This window comes from Choloepus didactylus, chromosome 10, assembly GCF_015220235.1.
Source record: "Choloepus didactylus isolate mChoDid1 chromosome 10, mChoDid1.pri, whole genome shotgun sequence".
Classification (NCBI taxonomy): Eukaryota; Metazoa; Chordata; class Mammalia; order Pilosa; family Megalonychidae; genus Choloepus; species Choloepus didactylus.
In genome coordinates, this window is record NC_051316.1 from 90,355,798 (window position 1) to 90,372,976 (window position 17,179).

The window sequence follows — 17,179 nt, forward strand, 5'->3', positions numbered from 1 at the left end:
GGTGGAAGCAACCCAAGTGTCCATCAACAGACGAAAGGAGAAACAAAATATGATCTATCCAGACAATGGAATATTATTCAGCTATAAAAAAAATGAAGTGCTGGAGCACCTTACAATATGGATGAAACTTTCAGACATCATGTTGAGTGAAATAAGCCAGACACCAAAGGACAAATATTGTATGATTTTGTCTTACATGAAATAGTCAGAATAAGCAAATTCATAGAGACAGAAGAGTGGTTACCAGGGGCAGGGAAGCAAGGGAATGGAGACAAATTTCCAGCTGAGATGATGAAAATGGTCTGGAAATAGTGGTAGATGTTACACAACATTGTCAATGTACTTAATATCACTGAACTGTACCTATAAAAATGGTTAAAATGATTTTTATGCTATGTATATTTTACCACAATATAAAAATACATTTAAAAATAACATTAAGTGGGAAAATGTGCCTGTTTTTTTGCTACAGTTAAGCATGTAAGTTGTGTAATTATAGTAGGAAATGCACAACTTTGTAAAGGTATTTATCCAAACCCATATTAAGTTTTACATGAGTTTGATTTTAAATGTCACTCTATGGATAGTCTCCTACCTGGAGCTGAGCTTCACTCTTGGGATCCAGTGGTCTTTTATAAAGTAAATGCAGATATCCAGAATCACGATTTCTTTCATTTTGTTCTTTGGCTTCTTCAACACCAGCAAAGCCCTCAAGTAAAGTTGTTTTTCAGGGTACTTATATCTCCGTGAAGAGACTGGAAAAGGCACAAGACTCTATTGAAATAGAAGGTTGCATTTCCAAGAAGAAAAACAATCTTTCTGGATCAAGGAAATGTGGTGTTTCTCAAGCATTTCTCATTATCAACACTTGAATATACCTAGTAGTGAAGCAAAAAAAGAATTTCACTACTTGGGGAAAAAAAATACCAATGTTCTTTTTTTAAAAAATGTTTTCTTCCTTATTATATATATTCTCTAATAATAGGAAACAGAAACCAGAATCATATTGAGAGTACCCATAATCTTACTTCCTGATGACAATCACTGCTAATGCCCAGGAGAACTTTTCTCTTCCCCAGTATGTTATTTAAGACCAGAATTCTGCACATTCTGTTCCCATTTGCATGAGACACATTTAGAAGAATGTTGATACATTTTAATATGTAGAGGAAGTATCACAGGATGGAAAAGGAATGGAAACCATGACTATAGAAAAGGGAAAGGTCTGAAGATATTTAGTTTATTGGAGAGAAATACTGAGGATGAGGACATGGTAGATGGCTCGTATACTTAAAGATTTTTCATGTGGTCTCAATCTTTACAGGAAGTTCACAAGATGGCAAACTCCAAATGTAAGGAAAGGCATTCTAAAGACCAGAAATAAAATGGAAAGATTTGTGAAGAAGAGTTTCCTGCCATTGCACAAATTTAAGAAGAGGCTGAATGGTACAATTTAGGTAAACTGTAGAGAATTTTGCTGCCTCAGCAGGAAGAGTCTCCTGTAAGACAGTTCTGACTCTTAAGACTCTGGTTCTGTAAGACCCTGGTTGCAGAGCATGTTACATGAATAGATGGTGTAATTATTTTCCTCTGGGAAACATAAGGTAAAAGTGTGTAGTTGGCTTTCTTATAAAGAGGTGGTGTTTTTTTTTCTATTTTTCATCTCCAAGGTCATCCATTCATTTTCTAGTCTATATTTGCATTAATAATTGCTTTTGAAAATAAAGTCAATGCAAGATAGAATTTAAGAAAGGATTACTAATATGGAATCTCTATAAAAATATACATATATTTTTGTTAGTCTCTAGCATATTAGAACAGCTAGAAGGAAATAATTGAAATCGTCGAACTGTAACCTATAACATTCTTTTAAATTTGCTTTATAACTGCTTGTTAAATTGCACTTTGAAAGTCATCACTTTTCTGTATATATATTTGACAATAAAAAATGCTTAAAAAACAAAGACCAGAGTTCTGGACTCAGACAGTCTGAATTGGGAGGCTGGCACTACCACTCACTAAATGGGTGACTTCAGTCAAATTACATTACTTCTAAGCCTCAGTTTCCTCACTTGCAAAATGGAGATAGTAATAGTACCTGTCACACATGGGAGCTGAGGATTCAATTAGATAATACAGGTAAAGTGTTTGGAAGAGCACCTGGCACATCACCAATGGTAACTACCACTACAGTAAATGATATTATTAACTAAGTATTTAACATTTTTGTACTGTATATGCTCTTAAGTATTCTGCCTTTTTAACCTAAGAATGTATAAGATAATTAACTTTAAATTAGCAACTATAATAAACTTTTATGGAACACCTAGCATGTGCCAAAGGGACAGAAACTATAACCTCATTTCACAGATGAGAAAACTAAAGCAAGGAATACCTAGTTTATTTTACCTAAGGTCATATAATATATTAAGTGCCAAAGGCAGCATTTGAAATCAGGCATTCCCAGGTAAACTACTTATTCACATGAAAAACAACATGGGTGGCCCTTGAAGAGATAAACTGTAAATATCATGGAGTTCTAGGAGCAAATTTTTTAGAAATGCAATTCAACTTAGGATAAATGTCAATAAAAACAAACCTCTGTCGTCTCTCTAATCTCCAAAAGAAAGGTGTGCAAGTCATCCGATTCTGTTCGTAGCATCTTCATCTCCTCAGAAGTGCCCACTTGGAAACAGGCTTTGGAAGTTCGGTTTTTCAGCTCTTCCAACTCCTTTTGAAAGTGTGCAATCTGTAGAATCCACAAATAAGGAAACTACTCATTCTCAACAGTAGAGTAGTAATGTCACTGCTATTGGGCTTACTTAATAAGAGCATAAACTCTTGGGACAGGCCAAGCTTTAATGCTAGAATAATGTGGTTATCAAGAGTCTGCACTCAGAGACATCTGTCCATTGTCAGAGCTACTTTAGAAAAAAATCCGTGGGATACAAATTTACCTCCTCCCCAATTCCAGCCATCACAGGATCTGACTCTTTCCACTGATGTCCCTGCTTTTCTGGAACAGTAGGTTGAAGTGATTTTGCCTGTAATAGAAGGCAAAAAGTTTAAAAATGCATCCTACACTACAAATTATGGTTTCCTGAAGCATTTGATCAGTGCCTGTCAAGGGTGCTCGCATTATATAGTCATTGTTCTATAACTCATTCTTTTGAACACGTATTTATTAAGTACCTACTTGGTATCCACATTCTAGACAGTGGAGGTAGAGGTGAAAAAGATAGATAAGGTCTCTACTATCATGGAACTTACCTTCTATTGGGGCAAGACAGATAACAAGTCAGCTATTTTCAGCTGGTGATAAGTGATATGAAAAGAAATACACAAGAAAACATAAAAAATAAAAGGGAATACAATTTCAAATGAGATGGCCAAGAAAGTCCTCACTGAGGGGTACCATGTGAACTGAGACCAGATGAGGTAAGGGAGAAAGCTATGAAAAGATGTGAGGGAAGCAATCTCCTAGGCAGCAAGAAAAGCAATGGCAAAGAATCCAAGGCAGCAAAGACCTTGGCATGTTCAAGACAAATAGAAAGTAAATGTAGCCATGGTGAAGTCAGTGTGTGAGCTGGAGAGAACAGTGTGTGAAATGGATGGAGTCAAGAGAGGTAGGCAGAAGCAGGTTGTATAAGGCCACACTGAGTCTGGATTTTATTCTAAGTGTTGGAAAGTTACTGGGTTTTAGAAGAATTTAAACTACTAATTGATTTGTTTTTAAAAGAACACACTGCTGCTGTATGTAGCATGGATGACAGTGAGAGACAGTCGCAGAATTAGGGAGAGCAGTCAGAGGGCTACCTATGTGACAGATGATGGCGTGAAATATGATATTAACAGGGCAGACAGACGTGGATTTATGACATGATACTTCAGAGAGTAGAAGTGACAAGACTTTGTGCTAGGCTGGATTGGAAGGAGGTTCTATTAAAGGAAGGAGAAGAACCCAGGATGGCTTCTGGGCTTGACTAAATACCTGATTTGGTAGTGCTACTTACTGAGATGGGAACAGTACAAAAGGAATAGGTTCTGGGAGAAAATCTGTTTTAGAGATGTTACAACTTGAGATTCCTTTTAGACCATTTGATATACACAATAATTAACATTTGAGAGGTTTTTAGGCTGCATAAGCAGTCACTAAAACATCAAACATTAGAACAACCAGCTAGAACTGGCAAGAACTCTTTCAATGAAAAGAGTTAAAGAATACAGTAACAGGGTGAGTGCTGAATCAAGAAAAAGGCTACATAAAAGCAGTAAGATCTCGTGGTACACTAGCTGGACCTTCTGCCATCTGCCACAAGCTTGTTGCAGAGCCAGCCTGTGCTCCCAGTGAAGATCTCTGGTTCTGGTTCTGGAGGGAACATAACCATACTGCACATACTGGGATGATATACGTCTGGCCCAGTCTGTCTGGTGGTGGCCTGAGGGACTTGTGCTAGAACTTGCTCTGGGTACAGAAGGCAGCTCACTGAGCTCTCCTACAGAATACTGTAGGAAAGCAATCAAATTGTACTGCTGGGGCAAGGGGTTGCTGACTGTAGGACATACAGTACAGTGCCTGGGACTGTGAGGAATCTGTTCCCAGGGAAGAAAGGACATTCAAAACCATGTAAATGAAAGAATTTCAGTTAAGGATCAGGGAAGCCCCTACGCTTTGGCCTGGGGCTCCTCTAAACTTACTGTATGGATAATCCCTGAAGGAGAGCTCACACAGGTCAATATGCAAAAACTACAAAAGGTGTTTTCTTTGTCGTCTTCTTTTTTGTGTGTAAGCTCCCGGCATTCAAAGAAGGCTCTGTCATAACACTAGGTGGATACAGCTTAAGGAACAGATGTCTCAAAGTCTAAATTCCAGCGATCACACATTAGACTATCAAAATGTCCAGGTTTCAAAAAAGGTTTCAAACCATACAAAGAAACAGGAAGCAATGGCCCAGGCAAAGGGGAAGATTAAAGCATCAGAAATCATCAGTAAGGAGGACCAGACCTGGGACATACCAGACTTAAGAATTGTTTTAAATGGTCCCAAATATGCTCAAAGAGCTAAAGGAAAACATGGACAAAGAAAGAAAGGAAATCAGGTAAACAACAGCTAAACACAAAGAGAATATCAATAGAGAGATGGAAATTATGAAAAGGAACCAAACAGAGTTTGGTTTCTCTTATTATGATAAGAGAAATCAAAAACTCCCTAGAGGAGTTCAACAGCAAATTGGAGCTGGCAGAAAAAAGGATCAGAGAACGTGAAGATGAGATAACTGAAAATCATCCATTCTGAGGACCAGAAGGAATAAAGAATGGCGAAAAGTGAACAGGGCCTGATGAACCTGTGGTTCACCATCAAGTACAGCAATATACACATTGTTAAGAATCCAGAAGGAAAAGAGAGAAAGGGGCAGACAGAATATTCAAAGAAATAATGTCTGAAAAACATCCTAAATTTAACAAAAGACATGAATATACATATCTAAGATGCTAACAAATTCCAAATAGGATAAACCTAAACAGACCCACAATATTACAATCAAACTGTTGAATGCCAAAGATAAAGAAAGAATTCCAAGAGTCTCAAGAGAGACGCAACATGTCACATACAAGAAGATTCGGTAAGATTAAATGCCAATTTCTCATCAATAACCATGGAGGCAAGAAAGCAGTGGGATGACATCAAGTGCTAAAAGCAAAAATTGGCCAACTAAGAATTCTATATCTGGCAAAACTGTTTTTCAAAAATGAGAATAAGAAGAGGAAATACAAAAGACTAAAAAGTACATGAAAAGATGTTCTTCTTTATTAGCTACTAGGGAAATGCAAATCAAAACCACAATGAGATATCATCTCACACCTATAAGATGGCTGCTATTAATCAGGAAACCACAAATGTTGGAGAGGATGGGAAGAAAATGGAACACTTATTCACTGCTGGTGGGAATGTAAACCGATATAGCCTCGTGGAAGACAGTTCGGCAATTCCTTAGAAAACTAAATATCGAGTTGCCCCATGACCTGGTAATTCCGCTATTCCGTATTACCCAGAAGAGCTGAAAGCAGTGACAAGAACAGACATTTGCACACCAATGTACATAGCAGCATTATTCACAATTGCCAAAAGATGGAAACAATCCAAGTGTCCATCAACAGATGAGTGGATAAACAAAATGTGGTATATACATATGGTGGAATATTATGCAGCAGTAAGAAGGAATGGGGTCCTGATATATGTGACAAAATGAACAAACCTTCACGACATAATGCTGAGTGAAATAAGCCAGAAACAAAAGGACAGATAATGTACAGTTTCACTAATATGAACCACCTAGAAAATGTAAACTCAGTCTTAAAATACAGAATATAGGGGACCTAGAGATGGACAGAAGCAGAGAAGGGGAAGTAGTTACCTATTGTGTACAGATTTGTTAATGAGGTTGATCTTAAATGTTTGGGAATGGATACAGGTGATGGTAATTTGTTATTGGGAATATAGAAATAGTACTTATTGAAGGTGAATATGATTGAAAGGGGTTATCTAAAGTCATGTATCTCACCGATTAACACTATAAATATAAATAAGTTCTTTCATTAACAATTTCAAATGTATGATACTTGTATAAAAAGTTAATAAGAGAGTGGTGTATGGGAAAAATTACCTATTGCAATCTAAGAACTATATTTAACAGTAATACCTTACTAGTACCACACCAGTACTTGAGTTATATAATTGGGAACTGGCGGGGGAGAGAGAGATATGGGGTGTTTTGGGTTTTCTTTTATGTGTTATTTTATGTTTTATTTGTTATTTTTCTGTAATGGTGATGCTAAGCCTACTTATAAACATGCCTAAGAGTCACCCTCAGAGAACCTGTTTTGTTGCTCAAATGTGGCTCTAAGCCAAACTCTGCAAATAAACTCATTACCTTCCCCGCTATGTGGGTCATGACTTTGAGGGCTGTAAGTTGCCCTGGCAATGTGGGACATGACTCCCAGGGATGAGCCTTGCCCTGGCATCATGGACCAAAAGGGGGAAAAGAAATGAAACAAAATAAGGTTTTGGTGGCTAAGAGATTTCAAATAGAGTTGAGAGGTCATTCTGGAGATTACTCTCATGCAAGCTTCAGCCAGATACTACCAATTGCCATGGTATGTCAAGCCCCAACCAACAGCATTCCTAAAAACCCTCAAGAAAACCCAGAGCTCTATCTAAGACTCTATAAAAGTTTTACTTATTAAGTTTATTTTCCAGAAACTTAAAACGTCCAGATTGTTCCTATGCCATATAAGCCCTGAAACTTAAGAGTTACCACTCTCTCCCAGAGTATCAACCAGTTGCAACCCCTACCGCATATGATGCTGAGACCCCTTTTCAGGTTAGAATGGTTATTGCCCAAATATCCCTGAAGACTGAGAAAATGATCAAATGAGAGGGAAGAGCTGTAACAGAAAAGTTAGGATTTAGCAAATGATTATGACTACTGAATCATTATATAGATATTTCTTTTTAGTTTCAAGTATCTTAGAACAGCCAGAAGGAAATACCTGAAATTGTAGAACTGTAACTCATAGTATACTTTGAAATTTGCTCCATAACTAGTTGTTAAGCTGTATTTTAAAATTTATCACTTTTCTGTATGTATTTCACAATAAAAAATTTTTTAAAAATACACATCTGTTGTTAAGAAAAAAAAAAAAAAAAAAGGAGGGAAAGATTAAGACATTCCCAGATAAACAAAAGCTGAGGGAGTTTGTCACCATTAGACCAGCCCTACAATAGATGCTAAAGAGAGTTCTGCAGGTTGAAAGGAAATGACAACAGACAATAGGTCGAGGCTGCATGAAGCAATAAAGATCTCTGGTGCGGGTAACAACATGAGTAGACATAAATGGCAGTACTATAGTACTTTTGGTTTGTGAGTCCATTTTTTACTTTCTACAAGCTCTAAAAGGCAGATGTAAAAAGTGTAATGATAAATCAGTGATTTTGGACTCATAATGCATAAACATGTAATCTGTGAAGAGAATTACATAAAGGTAGGAGGACATGGGGTATAGGAACATAGTTTATTTATACTATTGAAATTAAGTTGGTATCAAAGCAAATGAGGTTGTTATAGATTTAAGATATTAAATTTAAGCCCCATGATAACTGAAGTCAATACTGGAGACTATGGAAGCTCACAGAGACAGAAATCAGAGTACAGGTTGCCAGGGGTGGAGGGCAAGGGGAACGAGGAGTTAATGCATAATGGGTATAGGGTTTCTGTTTGGGGAGTTGGGAAAGTTTTACTAATGGAAGGTGGAAGGCATACTATAATACTGTGAATGTGATCAATCCCACTGAATGGGAGTCTTGGGAGTAGTTGAAATGGGAGTAAATATTGTATACATATTCCCACAATTCAAAAAAAAGAAAGAGCAACTAAAGAGAAAAATGATAATTAATGCAAAACATTATCCTGGACAGGATCTAGCATGGCTCCAAGGGATATTACTGGAACACACGAAAAAACTGGAACATAGACTGGAAGCTTTGTATCAATGTTAAATTTCTTTAACTTGGTAACTGTACTTAGGATGGTTACATGGGTGAATATCCTTATTCACAGGAAATGTACATGGCAGTATTGGGTTTGTTTAGGGAGCATGATGTATACAAACTGCACATAAGTGTCAAAAAATGGAATGATAAATAGATGTATGCATGTATGGATGGATGGAACGATACAGGAAATTTCAAAATGTTATAAATAATGGATTTGGCATGTATGGTAGAGTAGGTGGTAGGTGGTTGGAGTTCTTAGTATGAGGTTTGTATTATTTTTCTAACTGTCCTGTAATTTTGAACGTATTTCAAAATAAAAAGTTAAAAAAAAAAAAAAAGGCAGCAGACACTTATGTAACAAATATCATGTGGCATGCATTATGCCAAAAGCTAGAAATGTTAACTGGGAATTTATTATGTATGAGCCCAGAATGATGGGGAAGAGGGGGAGCAGGGGGGCAGGGTTGTTGCTGGTTAGGCGAAGAGACAGAAGGAAAAGACATGCCTATTATTCTCAAGGCACTCAAGTAATTAGGTAGCAAAGTGACACAAAATTTAAGTTAAACCATAAAAATAAACGATAATGGATTTCAGATCTAAATATGAAAGTAAAATAAACCTTTTAGAGAAAAACAAAAGAAAACCTTTTTGACCTTGAAGGAAGAAACATTTGTAAAACAGGTCTCAAAAAGAAGTAATCACAAAAGAAAAACATAGATACACTTAACTGTATTAAAATTAAGAACATGTATTTATCAAAAGAAACCACAAAGAGAACGAAAACACATTTCACTAAGAAAGTATTTTACACACACACACACACCCAACAAGGGATTAATATCCAGAATATATAAAGAACTCTTATAAATCAATAAAAAAAGACAACCCAACAGAAAATGGGCAAGACTTGAAAAGAGACATTTCATAAATGATGTCTAAATAGTCAATAATCATATGAAAAAAAATGCTCAATTTTGCAGGTCACCAAAAAATACTAATTAAATTCATAAAATACAACAACAAAAGATTGGTAGGAATGTGGAACAGCTAGAACTCTCACATACTACAGGTGTGAGTCTACTAAAGAGCACACACACATATTCTATACGGGTATATGCATACCCAGCAATTGCACTCTTAGGTATAGGCTCAACAGAAACCCATACATGTTCACTGAAAGACTTAACTAAAAGGTTTATAGCAGCACTATTCATAATGGCTTAAAACGCCCGTCAAGAGTAAAATGAATAATTATTGTATAGTCACACAATGGAATTCTCTACAGCAACAATGATATATAGAAATCTGACAAACAATGTCAAGCAAAAACAGCCAGATACAAGCATACATACTTTATGACCCCATAAAACAAACAGTACAAACAGGCTAAACTAGTCTATTCAGTTAGAAACCAACACAGTGGTTATCTTTTGGTGAGGGTAGTGGCTAGAAGGAACAAGAGAAGGAATTCTGGGGTCTTGGTACTGTTCTGTTTCTTGATCTGGGTGTTGGCTAACAAGGTGTGCTTAGGTGGTGACAATTCATCAAGTTGCATGCTCATCATAGGGGCACTTTTTTCTATATGTCATATATGTCAATAAAAATTAAAATAAATAAAACAAAAACTGAGATGACATGGGAACACAGAGAAAATGAGGGCACTGGACAGATTTCTTGGTTATTTAGGAAACGAGGGAAAAAAGTTTGATGCTAATAGCCCTTTCAGACACAAACAGAATAGAACAAACTGAACTAAATAAGTTCAGGAACCAGCAGAGAAAGCTATACCAAAACTCTGGGGTTGAGATAAATGGTATTTAAGGGAACACATTACAATATCTGCACACCAATGTTCACAGCGACATTATTCACAACTGCCAAAAGACAGAAGCAACCCAAGCATCCATCAAAAGATGGATAAGCAAAATGAGGTATATAGATGCAATGGAATATTACGCAGCCAGAAAACAAATGAAATTCTGATAAACATGACAATGTGGATGAACCTTGAAGACTTTATGTTGAGTAAAATAAGCCAGACACAAAAGGACAAATATTGTATGACCTCACGATATGAAATAATTAGAATAGGCAAATTCACTGAGTCGGTAATTAGAATATAGGTTACCAGGGACCGGGTAAGGGGTAAAGAATGGGGACTTAAAGCATAATTGGTATAGAATTTCTGGGGGTGATGGAAAAGTTTTGGTAATGGAGAATGATGACGGCAGCACAACATTGTGAATGTAATTAACACGACTGAACTATGTATAGTTAAAAGAGGAAATTTTAGGTCATACATATGTTACTAAAACAAAAACTAAAAAAAAAATTAGAGTACACATTACAAATATTCAAACATCACACTGGTATTTCTTATCACATAATCCTAAACTATTTCAAAGATCTGAATTTGAAATGTGAAAACACATTTTACAAACATTTATGCTTGGGGTAGTAAATTAATAAACATGAGCACTGTAAGATGAATTTAAACATACCTGGGGAGAACTTGACTTTGCTGCTGGAGGGGTAATCCTGGGCGATTTCTGTACCATTGAGGACACTGGACTTGGACTGCCCTGAGCAGATCGCCCTGCTAGAGTAAGAAGTCAGTTAAAACAGACAGTATTTATTCCCATTACTTCTCCCATCACAAATGTCCTTACTCTAAATCTAAGAAAACAAATTACTGATTGCTCCTGGTCTCCCTTTTATGATCTTTGTTGCCAAGAACCATATCTGTCTCTGTGTAAGCCTCTTCTCCAAGAGAACTGAAAAGCATGGATTAGATTTTTACATATAAAATCCTTGATAAAGCAGATAAAACAGGCATGCCTTTGACAATGGATATTTGTATCTGTGTGAAGGGCCCAGAAACCCGGCCATTAGACCCATCTTTTCTCTACACGGGGCTCTTGTTGCCTCTGGGGACTAGAGAATAATGTATAAAAATAACTTGAACAGAACAATAACCCCATCACCTTGTAAGAACTCACCCTTTGAGTTCACCCTCCTTGGAAGCCTCTAGAACATCTTGCCCTGTTACACATTAGAATCACTTAGGGAGCTTTTAGAAAACACACATTTCAAAAACCAACATCCAAGCCTCATCCACCGAGAGTATGATTAAATTATTAGGGAATGCATCTGCCAACAACTGTAGTGTGCACTGGTGATTGAGATCCAATATCACAGGACCCTCTAAATTTTAAGAATTAAATAATGGCAACAGGGTAGGGAAATTTGGATGGGAGCAGTGAAAGGAGAAAATATGTGCATTATAGTTCAAGACCTGTCAACCAAATAGTAAATAGATGTGAAAAGACTAAGGCAATGCTTCTTAATTGGGGGTAGGGGTGGGTGGGTGTCATAGACAGATGTCTTTCAGAGTCTGATGAAAACCATGGGCCCTGGAACGAGTTGGCTTGGGAAGCCCTTTCTTCTGAGCAACTGTTGAGGAGAGAAGATTTCAGGACTTTCACAGGTCAATGCTTGCTCAATATTTACCAAAATAAAATTATAAAACTATTCATGACACACAAACACCAAACGGCTATCCAAAAACGCCTGCTAGGTATTATCACTGGCATTTATGAAAATAACCAACTTAAACTCTGAGACAGATATGGTAGATACCACCTTAACCATGTGATTGAACCAGGTGATCACTTATATTAGGACAACATCCCATAATGGGATGCACATCATCTGTGCCAGTTAGAATGTATTATGTCCCCCAAAATGCCATTATCTTTGATGTAATCTTGTGTGGGCAGATGTATCAGTGTTAATTAACTTGTAATTCTTTGAGTGTTTCCATGGAGATGTGACCCACCCAACTGTGGGTGATAACTCTGATTGGATAGTTTCCTTGGAGGTATGGTCCCACCCATTCAACATGGGCCTTGATTAGTTTACTGGAGGACTATATAAACTTAGACAGGAACAAGGTTGCTACAGCCAAGACGGCCACTTTGAAGAATGCACAGGAGCTGAGAGAATAGCTGCAGCTGACAGACAGTTTGAGGATCGCCATTGAAAGCAGACTTTCACTCCGGAGAAGCCAAGAGAGGAAAAATACCCCAAGAGCCACTAAGAGTGACATTTTTGAGGCACCACAGCCTAGAGAGGAATGTTCTGAGAGAAAGCCATTTTGAAACCAGAACTCTGGAGCAGACGCCAGCCATGTGCCTTCTTGGCTAACAGAGGTTTTCTGGACACAACACCATTGGCCATCCTCCAGTGAAGGTACCCAATTGTTGATGACTTATGGCCTTCAGACTGTAACTGTGTAACCAAATAAACCCCCTTTATAAAAGCCAATCCATTTCTGGTGTTTTGCATTCCGGCAGCATTAGCAAACCAGAACGTCATCTACGTGGTATTACTGTCAAAAATGCTTAACCTGAATCTAATCATGTAGAAGCAATCAAATCCAAATTGAGGGGCAGTCCACAAAACTACTAGCCGGACCTCTTCAAAAATGTCAGTATGAAGAAAGAGAAAAGAAGTTAGGGAACTATTTGAAATTAAAGCAGAGTAAAGAGACAAAAACTAAAAAAACTGTGACCTCTGACTGGATCTAAGATTGGAGAAAAATAGCCACTGTTGGGACAATTGCAGAAATTTGAATAGGAGCTATATATTAGATTTTTCTTAAATTTCCTGAGTGTGATATTGTATTGTGTGTTCTTGTTTTTAGGAGACATTAACCCAAGTATTAATAGGTGAAATGTTTCATGATGTCTGCAATTAACACTCAAGGTTTGAGAAAAATATTTACCTAAAAGAAGGATGAGATAAAGCAAATGTGCAAAATGTTAGCAACTGCTGAAATTAGGTAAAAGGTATTAACTACACAATTTTTGCAACTTTCCCATAAGTTTGAAATTAAAAAAAAAAAAGGCTAGGTCCATCTGCACATGGAGTTTTACATTGTACTTGAACTTGTCATTAATTATTATTTCCATTCATCTTTATTTGATAGTCTTATAGCTTACAGTAGATTTGAGACTGTGTGAAAATCTGAATAGTCACCAGAAACAATAAGCATAATAGTCACTGCACGATCTTTTTCTTTTATACACCTTAACGAATTGTTCTATAACTGCCTTTCATGCAGGACAGGCTCTACATGGAGATAAAGAACCAACCACAAGATACCTTCTTTAAATCAAGTATATTTATCTCCATGAGGAATATTCAATTCAGAGCACAAAAATCTTAACACATTAATATGTGAGATACAGGGAGCAAGAAAAAATAATCTTGGCCAACTATGTTAGCTAGGATTTTATTGACTTTGTATTAATAGGAGGATGAGGGACTGAGCTCTAAAACTTTGTTGCTTAAAATCATACCTGATACCAAGGGAGAAACTGCAGACTTTAATGACATGGAACTGGATGATGCTGAGAGGGATGGAGGAGCTGTCTTGGAGGTAGAAGAGAATGGCATCATCGAAGGTGTGCTCTGTGAGCTATTAACAGAAGCAGCAGTAGTCACAACAGTAAACCTGAAAATGGCAGCCCAAATTTATCAGAACTACCTGCTTTAAGATTCTTTCACACTAGGCATGAAAAATGTCATCATAGGCCAAGTTATTATCCATACTATTTTGCCTTTATGAAATATAAATGTTTAGCTATTTCTTACAAAAGGTGAAAGTTGCAAGGAGACATTTATTTTATCATCCACTTATTTAGGAATGAATTATTCAAGTAAAATACCAAATAAACACTTAACATGAAGATTAAACTAATTTCACCATGATACGAAATATTTATTTTCTATACTATTAAGCTAAGTTTCTAAAAAAAGGGAGTGGAATCCAATTATGCTTAGGACAGTTTAGTGCTTTCCCCTTTAGTCAAGGAAATTACCAAGCACTTGTTTAGGGGATAAAAATCACTTCCTCCGGGAAGTGAAAAAGGCAGAGGAAAGTAGGTCACCATCTTTGGGATGCTTACAGACTAATGGGAATGTAAAATTTCACCTAAAGAGCAAAATTCTGGAAACCATCTAAATATCCAGCTTTAAATAAGTGGTCAAATAAACTATGGTGCAGCCATAAAACGGAATACTATACAATAGTTAGAACAAAGTGGCTCTGAGTGCTGATTTAACATTAACAATAACAATGACGACAGCAGCAGCAACCAGCACTACCAATACAGCAACAACAGATATTAATATAGACATTGAGGGAAAAAGTAATATTTACAGTCAATGATTATCTTGGTAAGAGTTACAAGGAATAAGGGAGTACTTCCCTCACAAAGCTCACATTCTACTGGGAAGAACCTAATAAATGGATAAAGAAGTAAATAAATAAGAAACGAGTAGGCTAGACCCAGATCTGAAGGAAACAGGAATACCATGCTAATAAGTTAGGATTGCACTCAAAGAACAAACAGAAGCCTTTGGAGACTGTTAAGCAGAAGAGTGACCTGATGTCACAAGATCACTTTATTGTCTGTGCAAATAGATTAGAGAGAGTCAAGGGTGACACAGGGGGAAAAAAAAAAGACTACAAGGAATTCATTTCCCTTCCAGAATGTATATTCTGTACTGCTTCATTTTTAAAGTAAGAAGTATCTCCTTCATTCGTAATCTGAAAAAGTGAAAAAAATATTTAAACATAAATCCCTAACAAAAAAAAATTAAATTCTAAGAAATCCTTCTACACTCAACTGACAAAAGGCAAACCTATACAATGTTTGAATTTTTACCATTTGCAGGTATTACTTTGGAAAAAAGAAAAAACCTATGCAGTATTTCTACTCATAGTGACTGTATGTCCAGTGAATAACATGTGACATTTCTAACCATCCAAAAGAAGAACCACACTTTCTTAAAAGTTACTTACTTTTCGCTAAGGTTGACTTTGACTGCAGAGGCTGAAGGTGGGAAGGAGGACTTCATTCCTATGTTTGGAGTGGACACACTTGGCATTGGTGTGCTTTCCAAAGGAGGTTTAAAACCCGATGATCCAAAGGAAAAGGAAACCGTTGATGGTACCATGGGAGATGCTGCAGGGGTGGGGGCAAGAGGGGCTTTAGAAGGAGGAGCAAAAGCAAAAGTAGATGTGCCAGAGCCCAGGGCAGATTTGGAATTCTCTGATGCACTGGAATATGGAGGGAGCTCCCCAGTGACAGAACCAGATGATTTCAAGGATGAAGAGCCAAAGGAAAACACAGCAGGGGCTCCAACAGTGGAAGGCAAAGAGAAGGTGGAGGTGGGAACAGCAGGTGATGAAGATGAAGATGGAATAGAGGCAGGAGCTGTAGCTGCTGAAGCATCAAGTTTTTGTGGGGCTTGAGAGGAAGTGGGGGTAGTGGGAGTACTTCCTGCAATGAAACAAATGGAGAAAAAAAGGAAGGAAAAAGTTAACACTGTAACAGTAAGCAAATGGAAAATGGTTTATGGTAAAATGAAGCAGAAATGGTCCTAGTTCAAGAGGCAAAAAATAGAAAGAAAAAACTGAACAGAGTTGATCTTGGAATTTCCACAGCAAATATTCTGTTAAGATATATAAAACTTTGAGGGGAAAAGGAAAGGGGAAACTGACTAAACAGGACTTCCTGGGTACCCAACTAAATAATACAGCAAAAAATACATTTCTCAATGTTACTATGGCATCACAAAACAATATTTCATTATCAGGAAAAAGTTTTTATTCAGACTCCCACCCCATAATACTTACTAAAAATAACTCCAGATGAATTAAAGATGTACACATACAAAAGTATACAAATACATATATTTCAAAACAAAGGAGGATATATTTAGTTCCCTAACTCTATAAAAACTTGATAAAGTGACCAAAAAAAAAAAAAATCACAAAAGACTAAGATGTGACTGTGTAAAAAATAGTTTCCTTAGGTATAAAATAATTAAAAGGGAATGAACCAAAAGTCTGCAATAAAAGACAGATAATGTTTTATTAAAAAACAAAACATACAAATTAAGATAAAAAATTTCAAGACTATTATAGATAGGAACCTAATTAACAAAACAATATATATTTAATCTCACTAACCAAAGAAATGAAACTTAAATGAGGTATATTTTTATTGTGTTCTATAAACCATCAAATCTAAATATATATTATCTCAATGTCTGGAAAGGTATAATGAATTTGGTACTTTTTATTACTATTGGTTATCTAATTCAGCACAGCTTTTTTTAAAAAAAATCTGGGCACTGTGTCTTACAAGTCATGAAAAATGAACCCAGTAGGCCCCCCTGAAGAGCTGGGGGAGAATGCAGAGGTGTTGGACTTCCTCATCTGTCTTGTTGCTGATGTTCTCACAAACATTGGGGACTGACGGCTTGATGTGTTGAGCCCTCTGTTTTGGGGCTGGCCCCTATGAAGCTTGTTACTGCAAAGGAGAGGCTAAACCTGCTTATAACTGTGTGTAAGAGTCCCCCTGAGTGCCTCTTTGTTGCTCAGATGTGGCCCTGTCTCTCTAGCTAAACTACCTTGGCGGGTGATCTCGCTGCCCTCCCCACTACATGGGACCTGAGTCCCAGGGATATGACTCCTGGGGATGAATCTGGACCCAGCATTGTGGGATTGAGAACATCTTCTTGACCAAAAGGGGGATGCAAAATGAAACA

General features: G+C 37.0%; 1 protein-coding gene across 1 annotated transcript in view; it reads right to left on the reverse strand.

Annotated features, from left to right (window-relative positions):
• The window catches only part of NUP214 (nucleoporin 214), a 148,895-nt gene that overhangs the window by 110,632 nt on the left and 21,084 nt on the right, over window positions 1–17,179 (reverse strand). Inside the window, 7 exon segments of the mRNA XM_037798478.1 lie at window positions 596–727; window positions 729–755; window positions 2,600–2,749; window positions 2,958–3,044; window positions 11,056–11,153; window positions 13,918–14,072; window positions 15,426–15,906. Coding sequence (XP_037654406.1) covers window positions 596–727; window positions 729–755; window positions 2,600–2,749; window positions 2,958–3,044; window positions 11,056–11,153; window positions 13,918–14,072; window positions 15,426–15,906 — 1,130 coding nt within the window.